The 10,534-nt window shown below is 39.0% G+C and overlaps 1 protein-coding gene across 2 annotated transcripts in view; it reads left to right on the top strand.

Annotated features, from left to right (window-relative positions):
* The first annotated feature begins 519 nt into the window (after positions 1–519).
* The window catches only part of AGGF1 (angiogenic factor with G-patch and FHA domains 1), a 25,344-nt gene continuing 15,329 nt past the window's right edge, over positions 520–10,534 (top strand). Inside the window, exons 1-6 of one of the 2 annotated variants that reach the window (XM_080573782.1) lie at positions 520–777; positions 1,297–1,393; positions 1,887–2,092; positions 2,902–3,048; positions 4,597–4,785; positions 9,012–9,081. In XM_080573782.1, coding sequence (XP_080429908.1) covers positions 607–777; positions 1,297–1,393; positions 1,887–2,092; positions 2,902–3,048; positions 4,597–4,785; positions 9,012–9,081 — 880 coding nt within the window. In that variant the 5' untranslated portion in view covers positions 520–606. The remainder of the gene's footprint in view (positions 778–1,296; positions 1,394–1,886; positions 2,093–2,901; positions 3,049–4,596; positions 4,786–9,011; positions 9,082–10,534) is intronic. The other variant, XM_080573781.1, reaches the window with a different exon arrangement.

Genomic DNA, 10,534 nt, shown 5'->3' with positions numbered 1-10,534 from the left:
AGCTCTGAAGTACCCTAACAAGCCCAGCAGCGGAGTTACGCGAAGGATAAAGACAAGCACACAGCTTTCCGTGCCACAACCACGGTCAGACGTTTATTTAATTGAGCACGCCCGGCCCCAGGACTGCCCCCACGCAGCCCTGCTTCCGAGAGCGGCGTCCGGCCGCCGCCCGGGCCCCAACCCGACCTCGCGCCGCTGGCAGCGCCTCGGCCCCCGCCAGGCCTCGCGTGGGCCCTGCCTGGCGCGCGTCGCCTAGCAACCGCAAGCCGGCGCCGGGCGCACGCGCGAGACCACGGGAGGCGACGCCGCTTCCCGCCTCCCCTCCACCCCTTCCGGGCTTGCGCCGCGCTCCTGCCCCGCGGGCCGCTTCTCGCGCTCGGCGGGGAAACTTCTCGCGCAGCGCCGCCGCCGCCGCCGCCGCCGGGCCGGGCTCGCGGGGGCGCGGACGCAGAGGCGGGCGCGCGCGCGACCCCGCGGTTGGTGCCCCTCGCGCCCGGCCTGGGCGCCATGGCCGGGGCCGGCGGGCGGGGCCGCGGCCGCCGCTTGGTGCCGCGCGGCGGGCGGCGGGCGGCGGGCGGGCGCTGAGGCGGGGGAGCCGCGTCGGGCATGGCCTCCCCGCCCGGCGGCGAGGCGCGGGGCCTGCGGGACCGGGTGGCGGCGCTGGAGGCGGAGCTGGGCTCCTGCCGCGGGCAGCTGGAGCGGGCGCAGCGCCGGCTGCGGCGTACCGAGCGCCTCTACCGCGAGGCGCGGGAGGACGGCGAGGCGCTGAGGAGACAGGTGGGGGAACCTTCCCTTCCCTTCCCTTCCCTTTCCCTTTCCCTTTCCCTTTCCCTTTCCCTTTCCCTTTCCCTTTCCCTTTCCCTTTCCCTTTCCCTTTCCCTTTCCCTTTCCCTTCCCTTCCCTGGCGGTGGAGTTTTCCCGTCACGAAAGCTGGCGCTGAGGGAGGGGAGGGAGCTCCGGAAGGCAGGCGAGGTGAAGGAACCGGGGGTCGTTGCTTGAAATTCAGCTTCTCGGCTTTTTTCAGCTGTCTTGGGAGTGGTCCTGGTTAAGTTACTCGTGTTCCTCCTAGCGTTTCCCTTTATTAGTATACTCCTCGTGAGCAGAAATGATGTTTTTCATTGTGGCAACTGTTCGCATAGAAAATCATCTCCTGCAAAACAAAGTTCCACTTAAATAGCTGCAAAGCAGTTAAATTTTGTTAGAATTACAGAAAACTATATGCGGTCTTTTTTCCCCCCCCGACGCAGGCCTCTAAAATGTAGCTTTGTTGTCTGTAGCATGCTCTTTCTCTTTCAGGTGGAAGAGCTCACTAAGGAAATCTATCATAGGAAGGAGAAAGATACATCTAGTGTAGAAGTACAGACAGAGGACTATGCTGCGTGGTCGCAAGCAGGTAGAGAGAGTGGCGATTGCTCATCTAGAGCAACGATGTTAACTGGTATCTTGTTTGGTGTGGTGCAGCTTTTTGCTAGTTTGTTTTTATATAAAATACATTTCAAGTCTGTATGCTTACCTGCATTAAATTTGGTAACCTCGCATTTGCCTTTCAGACCATTTACAGTTTCTTCAAGCCATGCCTTTTAGAACTGTACAATAAAAAATATCGTGGACAGTAGCAGAATTTGTGCTACGGTACTCTGATATATAGTAATCTCAGACATTAAACAAGTGTATGTTGTACGAATTTTTAAAGTACATTAAACCAAGACATGACTTTCTCAGTAAATGTAGAATAAATTCAGCATGGAGGCATGGCCTAATAATGGGCTTTGGTTAGACTACTTATATGTATAAATTTCCTATTTAAGACTAAGGATCCTTAAACTGTTTTGTGTAAAATACTGCTTTGCTAATGTATATAACTTCAACTTTTTTTTTTCCTTCAGATTATTACTACTATGAAAATTATTATAATCACACTGATACTCAGGACTGTGCATCCGAGCTATCAGTGCAGCACAATCATGGAACTGAAGGCACTGAGCAAAACTCCACAGAGGAGTTAAAGGAGGACATTAATGTTCCTGAAAGGGTGGATAGCACTGGAGTTGCTGAAGGTGGAGAAGAGGAAAATTTTGTCCAGAACTCACAGGTTATAGAACTGTTTGGGTTTTTACTGATCTTGAAGTCAGTAATCTGTTGATATATCATTTAAAAGATATACTTTTGGTCTTGATGTCATTTTATGAAATGCTTTTTTGGTGGTGGTCTCATAAGGATGGTAGCAGACCTCCTTATGCTTTGAAATTAGTTCTTTTTGTAACATTAGTTCTTTGTGTAACATTAGTCATAGATTGGTTTTTAAAAGTGTGGACATTATAAAACATATGTCCAGTATGTGTTGGAAGCACTGAAAGCCTGGCTATTTTTTATCAACAAAATATGTTTAATATGGCCATGCAGAATTTCACTTTTTTTATGGGATCCCATTTTTTTCTCCATCGATAGAAGTAGGAAACATATAAGGAGAAATAACTTGTTAGGGTTTTTATTTTTTTTTCTATTGTGTTTTTTTCCCCTGTTATCTAGCCTCTCACTCACTTAACTGTTTTTGTGCCTTAGCATCTAGAAATTGAAATGGAACTGAGAGCAGGCACCTATTTTAGGTGCCTATTTTAGGAATGTACTGAGATATTCACTATATATTTCTGAAGTGAAACACGTCTGAGAAAAGTCTGGGGGAAAATGAAAGGGATGGGATGGAATGTTGGTCCCATTAAAATCCATGAGAGTATATCAGTAAATACCAGCTTGATTTTTGTCTCCGTGTCTAATAGTCCAGGTAACAGTCCAAGTCCATGGAGCACTAATATTTTTATTTAAAATAGCACACTGTAAAATGCCAAAGAGCTAAAGAGTTTATTTGTAGAGGAAAACCAATTTCTTACTTTCTGGTCCTAGGAAACAGAAGATGCATCAGTACCAGAGGGCTCTTTGGCTGAGAGCTTGAGAGCTGCTGCAGAAGCTGCTGTTTCACAAACAGGATTTATTTATGATGAAAATACAGGATTGTATTATGACCATAGCACTGGATTCTACTATAATTCGGTAAGGGTGGCTTTTGGAATCCTGGGTATTTTTCTTCTACTGCAAAAACTTAATTAGTAAAAGTTGGTATGAACAGCGAACTAAGATCTAAGCTGTCTTGAATTAAAATTCTTTAACAGTTAATTTCTGCAATACATTTTCCATAACAGAGCTGTTTGGAGCTTTCTTCTTGTCCTATGAGGTGTCTGTATTTGTACATGCATGAATAGATAGGTGTATAGACTGTCACAAATCCTAGTGGAACTTCTCTGCTGAAAATAGGTTTTGTTTGCAGCATTACATTCAACTTAACTTAAAAGCAAATGTGCCTGTGGTAAACAAAAGTAGTTGTTTTCAGGTGTGGTTCTGTACTTTGTTACTTTTTTAAAGTCTCAAACTATATCAAAAGCAATGATATCAGTCAGATATAGTTATAGTTAACTATAGAAATAGTTAAATATTTGTGTTTGGGGCTACAGATTCCAGTTTATGATACAATTGCAGAAAAAAAGAGTAAAGAATATCTTCTTGTTCAGGAACTATTTTCTGTATTACAGGAAATGTTCTTGTGTGGGGTTTACATGTCAAGGTTTTGGTAAGAGAGCAGGGAGGCTGTTGGGGTGGCCTCACTGAAAATTTCAGGGACTGCCCTGTGCTGGACACAACCACCTCTACAGCGGCTACACCACAGAAAACAGATGAACCCACTAGAGATAGCCAATTTGCCTCTTTGAAAGCATGTTTAAGAAAGGGCAAAACAAAGTAAGGCATAGGGGATGCCGAGAGTTTGTGGAAACAACGCTTCAAACACCAACATCAAAGAAAAAGGGTGCGGCGGATGTGCTCCAAGTACCAGAGCAAGCATGGAAGGCCATTCCGGAGCAGATATCCACACTGATTCTGTGCAGAGCCCCATACTCGAGCAGGTTGATGTTCTCTTCAGAAACTGTGGGCAATGGAGAGACCACGTCAGAGCAGGTTCTGGCAGGAGCTGTGGCCTGTAGGGGACACACACTGGCACAGATGTATTCTGAAGGACCACATGTTCTGGGAGAGGGCCATACTGGGGCACAGTAGAAGTGTGAGGAGGAAGGAACAGCAGAGAGAAACTGTTACGAACTGACCACAGCCACTATTCCCCATCTTCCTGCTCAACTTGGGCAGGGGGATGTTAGGTAGAGGAGCTGGGAATGAGGGAGTGAAGTTGACCTAGAGAAAGAAGGGACAGGGAGAGATGTTTTATTTTTTGACTTTTTCTCTCACCCTCCAACTCTTTTAATTGATAACAAATCAGTTTTCACCAAGTTGAGTCTGTTTTGCCCCGATGATAAATTGGTACATGATCTCTATCTTTACCTCAACCCACAAGCTTTTCATCTTGTTTTATCCTCCTGTCCTGTTGAGGTGGGCAAATGAAGAAGCAGCTGGGTTTGGGTGTGCCATCCAGCCAGAGTCAACCGATTTCAGATCTTTAGTAGATTTCAGTATTCAGTTTCTTAGCTGAGTGTGTTCTGTTGAGCAATGGGTCTGTCAAAGTAATGGCAACATTGTTCTTAACTTTTCATAAAGGAAAATCAACTGTATTATGATCCAACAACTGGAATTTACTATTACTGCGATGTGGAAAGTGGCCGGTACCAATTTCATTCACGAGTGGATCTACAGTCTTATCAGGCGTCTGGTTCTCAGCACACCAAGGATAAAAAAGGGAAAAAGAAGAGAAAAGAAACAGAGTGGAATACTGCAAATGAGTATAAGGTAACTTCAGAAGTGATAGATATAAAACAGGCATTGCATTTTCTTTTATTTTGTTTTTTTCATGATGCAACTTAGAGGTTGTGGTGTTTGGTTTTTGGAGGACATATGCTTATTTTGTGAAAGATTCAAGTGTCTTTTAACTATATACAGCAGGTTGATTAGATGTAGCTAATGTTAAAATAATTTTCGCACTGAATAATTAAGGATCAAACTTTAAACTTGGATCCCCTCACTTTTTCAGTGTTGTTTTATTACAGTGCAACTGTGTAGACCTTTAAAGTTGAGTATCAGTGAAGCTCCCTAACGAACACACTGGGATGAATTTGGGTTACTCTGTGGACTCGTTTTACAACCAAATTCAGTGTACCTTAATGTCTTGATTTTTGTTGCTTTTTTTTAAATTCTTATGATGAATCCAAAGATGAAGGAAGGTTTTGAAATTGTAGAGACACACCACTCTTTCTCTGTGACTATGTATTCCAGAGTTCATTCCACTGATGTTTTAATGTATCTCTACCATCATTTGGGTTTGATGAAATATCTGAAGTTCTAATTCTTGGAGTATTATGCTCTTTAATGATATTTTTTTGGTCAATACATTTTTGTTGTCCATAGTGTGTAAATATATCTTAATAAGTGATGACTGTAATTAACTCATATTTTAAGTTATGAAAAATGTAACTTTATTTGGTTTTCTGATTGCTAAGAAAACATACAATGTAGTACATAGTGGGTACTTTGAAAAATGTTGGTCACTCCTAGGCACTGTAAGTGCTACTGTCACACACCTATTAAGACACAAGAAGCCTTTTCCTACTGAACACTATTACTGATGTGGAACAAATTCAGATAATACTATTCTACAAATTTGTTTATTACTTAAGATTTATTGGAATGTATAGATTCCTTTGTTGACCAGACCTCCTTAGTTTGTCTTTCTAAAGCTGCTGCTTTAACCATTGCATAATTTCATTGTAGAGGCCTCAGCAAAGCTGATTTGTTGAAATCTGTAATAATTACGTTAGTGTACAAGCACTCTTAGCTAGTCATTATGCAACCTCAGTACAGAGTTTAAAAATCTTATATTGGGAGTTACGTTACCTGAAAGACTTACAAGCAGATGGAAACTGCTTACAATAAGAACCAGTGAAGGTAAGTTAGATGGATAGTGATAGTTGACTGTGGGTAATGTGAAAATTTCTACTCCTGGAGATAACTTCACATAGAACATTTCTTTCTCGAAAGCCTGGGGTGGATACTTAGCATCTCTGAGTATAATGATCCTTTAGACTTAAGAAGGTAATGCAGTTGTAGCTAAGAGTGTTACCAGCATCTAAGTTGCAGGCTAGCTGTGTGCAGCTAGTGAATTGACATTCTGACACTCCCAAAAGGCATAGTTAATAGAGAATTTTATTCATTCTGTGTCAGGAAGACAACTTGGAAATGAGTCTTTATCATACTGTGCAATTAGTAAATCTCTTAAACTTAGTTATGTGTTGAACTTTTACATACTGACCTAAATTCACAAATGTATTAAAAGTTTTGTGGCATATATAGGCCTAACCTAGAAAATAATGTTGGCAACTTTGTGGGATCCCATCCCCATCTGCTTTTACCATCTGATTGTACTGCAAATAGCTAGCTGTCTTTAGCTCATATTATGTTTAAAAAAAATACTGTTATGTAGCTGGTCTTGTTAACAAATCTTTTCTTTAAGTTTGCACAGCTGCAAGGTAGGAGGTAAACATCCACTTTTTAACCACTCAGTACATTGCTTTATTTGTGAGTTAATTTGATTAAGCAACAAGCTAACCAGCAAAACATGTAAATAGAAAAGTAGATTCTGTAGCATGTAGGTTTGTACGTTTGTGAACAATAAGTCAAAGGTGATGCCACAGTCCACAAGGACTTTCCTTTTTTTTAACTTAAAAATGGAGAATATGAAGTGAAACTTAAAACAATTACTCTGCGTTAACTTTGAAAAAAATAAAAAGCCTTTGTGTCAGTCCACTTATATATAAATGCAATATTAGATTTAGAAAACAAAAAACACCTTATTGTCATGTCTTACGTAATTGAGTTAAAACACATTATTCTTAGTATGTGGTTGTAACAAGAAATGAATTGATTTTTTTTTAAAGTTGCATTAATAAAAGATCAGGTTTCTTAGAACAAAAGATTATGGATTTTTCTGTGTTCTGAAAAAAAAGATAAAACAGCTTGTTAGCTGCACAGTCCAGTTCATAGGTGTAGAGTATCTGTTGGCAATATTGTTGTCCAGTTTTGTCTGGTATTGCTAAAGGCACTAATTAGTTCATAGTAATTATTGCACTATTTACATTCAGAAAGAAAAACATCTGGTTTTAAGTAGAATCTTTTAGTGTTCTTTATTGTGAAATTCTTTCTTCTACACTTATGCCCATCCTTCTTTACTTTCCATTCTGTCTTACACTCTTGAAAAAGTAAAATAAAAGCTATCTCTGAGTACTGATTAAATTTGTAAAGTTCCTACAATTATTTTGAAGTATTTTGTTATTGCTTTTCCCAGTGGGTTACTTACTATCTTAAATTGTGGTGCTAGCTGGAAAAGCGTCTCTGAACATTATCAAGCTTTTTGTCCAATGTATGCTTTACTCTAGTTTTTTTCCCCACAGGCATTACAAGTAGGAGAATGATTTTTTTTTTTTTTTTTTTTTTTGCCTGCTCTGGAGCTGCTAGTGATAAATAAAGCAATATCATAGTCTAGTTCTGGGAATATGTTACAGCCCATCTGAACATTATTATTCCCCTATTAAGATTAGAAGGTTTCTAAGAATGTGCATATGAGGCTGAAGAAGATACTGAGCAGTGGATATAGAATTTCAAGTACACAAACACTTGTTAAATTTGCTTGCTTTCTTTTTCGGCCAAGGGATTAAATATAAGCAAGGTATTGGTAGATACTCAGTCTTAGTAAAAAGTTTTCTGTATCCAAGACATAAAAGAATTTAGCAACTGCATGTGTAGATTATCGCAGAAAATATTTCTGTATACACAATACTGGTAGCTATACAGTTTTTACAAAAACTGAGTTTTGATTTACCCAATCCATATAATCTAAAATTAATCTGTTTCTTAATTTAAAAAGAACTGTAACTGGGTCAAACAGTTAACTTTCTGTATCTGGTGACTGAAGGGTTTTTTTGTTGCAATTTAGTTTGTAGCCATTGTGAGAAATTTGGTGTGCTCAGCTATTTTATATATACACTGTCTATTTAGAAATAGTACATGGGATGTTTAGCACTACAGAAGTAATGAGTATTCTTCACAAATACCATGAAGTGTTCATGAAAAGACAATATAAATCTGAGAATCTAAAAATAAAATCATTTTAATGTTAACAAGCAAAATTACCAATCAAGATAATTCTAGTGAACTTCTGGTAAAAAGAATGTGCTTATAATAGCACAAAAAAAGGAGATGAACTCAGAAGGTTAGTCCCGTGATTTATGTAAGAACTTTCTGTAAATATTCTTTTCTTCCCAGTCACCAAACTTCTTTATTACAAATAGTTTTCTTTCAAATTGTGAACCTAAGCATGCTGCCTACATGCATGCTTTTAATAGACAATCGGGATTTGTATTTGAGAGAACGTAGAATTAGCCCATATGCAGCTCTCATAAGAAGGATTGGTGGAATAGTCTGGAATTCTAAAGCTTCAGTTCTTCTTTATGTAGTGGTAGGCCAAAAAAGTTGAGCAAGAATTACCGTAATTGCATCCTTCAAGAGAAGGACCTTTAAGTTAATTTGGAACACTTTAAACGTTTTTACTTTCTTTAAAAAAAAAATTAATCACAAGGTGGCATAAATAATAATGTGATCCCTGGTCCAATATCTAGTTCCAGCTTTTTCATAAATGTTGGAGAATTGACTGTGTGCAGTGGTGATCATGTAGTTTTACTTGCTGGATTGGGACTGTCAGTGATATATAGCAAAATTTAGGTGCCATTAGAAGGCTCTCAACTATGACATTTTACAGTTCACTGTTAATTACTGTCCAATAGATTTTACTTCAGTGTGGCACGCAAAAGTCACTCCTACTATATCCTATTACAGATGAATCCTAGCTACTCTGTACAAGAGATGAGGCTTTTGTAGTAGTGTTTCCCATAGAACTCTTGAAGCAGTGATTTTTATTTTTTTATCACGTGTAGTTTACTTTTTGCTGATATTCGTCCCATCTTTAGGTACGTCAGTTGACAGAAACCATGGCTAATCTGAAGATATCTTCTTTTGGATTGGCAGCTTCTGGTAAAGGTAGAGTAGAGATACCAAACACAATAGTCTGTGGATGTTTACCTTTAACATTGATATACTTACTAAAGAAAAAGAAACTAGTAGTTGATGTCTAGATTATCTTATCTTCCTAAAGAAATTTTTTGCAGCTGCTTCATCAAAATCTGTTCATCTAGAAAGGAAAAAAGTAATATATATTTGAAACACTGTATAAGTAAAACATCTGAAGAAAACTTTGATGGCATTCTGGAATATTTGGGGAAAATACATGTTTGGCATAACTATATTAATATGAGGTGTCTTGATTAATCATGCTAAACATTCTTCAGGTAAGGCAAGTTCATGCTTCCTGTGTTTCAGAGCTCCCCACTACTGCATAAATTGACTTTTTTATGATATAGGAAGAGCTTTACTCATTTTATGGCTTTTAATTATTTTCTTGTATTGAAAATACTAGTATAGTGAAGCTAGAAGACAGTAACTGGAGTACTTGTGAAATGTTGCTAGTAAGTGAAAGCTTGGTCATCTGAGCAAAAGAACTATTTTAACCTTTTTGGAAATGTTTCATTAGTAAAATACTGGATTTCAGTAGTATTTCAAATTGAGAGATTCAGTGATAAAGACTTGACATTCAGCCCTTTCTATTAGGGTGTTAAGTATGCATGATTCCATTAAATCATCTACTGAGCTTCCAGCAAAACCAAGAAGCAACAGATGACATGTAAGTGGAAAATTGTTTGTGCTTATGTTTTGTGTAAAGTAAACAGATTTGGAAAACAAATCAATTAAATGGTGTATTTCTTAAAACTGTTTATACACACAGTAATTTAAGTGCTAATTTGTAGGCATGCTCAAGAATTCCATGAATGTGCATATAACTCAGACATAATACAGAAAAAAAGATGAAGTTGTTTGGAAAGAGCAAATGTTTGTCTCACTCTGTCACAATACAGCAAAAAGTATATTTAAATGCCTAAAATATTTTGAATTTGTTACTCAAAACACTTCAGTTACTATAATTATTCATATATATAAGCAGGCACTTCCGAAGATCTTCGTCTGAGTTGGTTTGTGACCTATCCTTTAGAAAGCAAAACCATCAATTCTTGTCAATATGAACATGATTTGTAGTTCTGAAAAGATCAGTCCACATGAAATGCATAAAAATGACGTGCTGATCTTGAACTATTTCTCTAGCACCTATTCATTGTCTTTGTTAGGGATACAAAAATAAGAACCAATTCAACCCTGTAGTTAAGAAAGTTTTGTTACAGATCAGATTCGTTCTACCTCTCAACTTTACTCATGAGTAGTGAGAGAGAAAAGCGAGAGATCATATGGTGATACCCAGTAGATACCAAGCGTTCTAAAAGCTGAATCACCTGGAGACAGTCTGCCAGCTTAAGACTGTTGGGATTCATCTACAGACTGTTTAGATATTAGGCAAAGCAACATACAAAAAAGAAGTAAGTGC

This window comes from Anser brachyrhynchus (genome assembly GCF_964034855.1).
Source record: "Anser brachyrhynchus genome assembly, chromosome: Z".
Taxonomy (NCBI): Eukaryota; Metazoa; Chordata; class Aves; order Anseriformes; family Anatidae; genus Anser; species Anser brachyrhynchus.
Note: the sequence above shows the minus strand (reverse complement) of the source record. Positions and strands in the feature narration are given on the sequence as shown.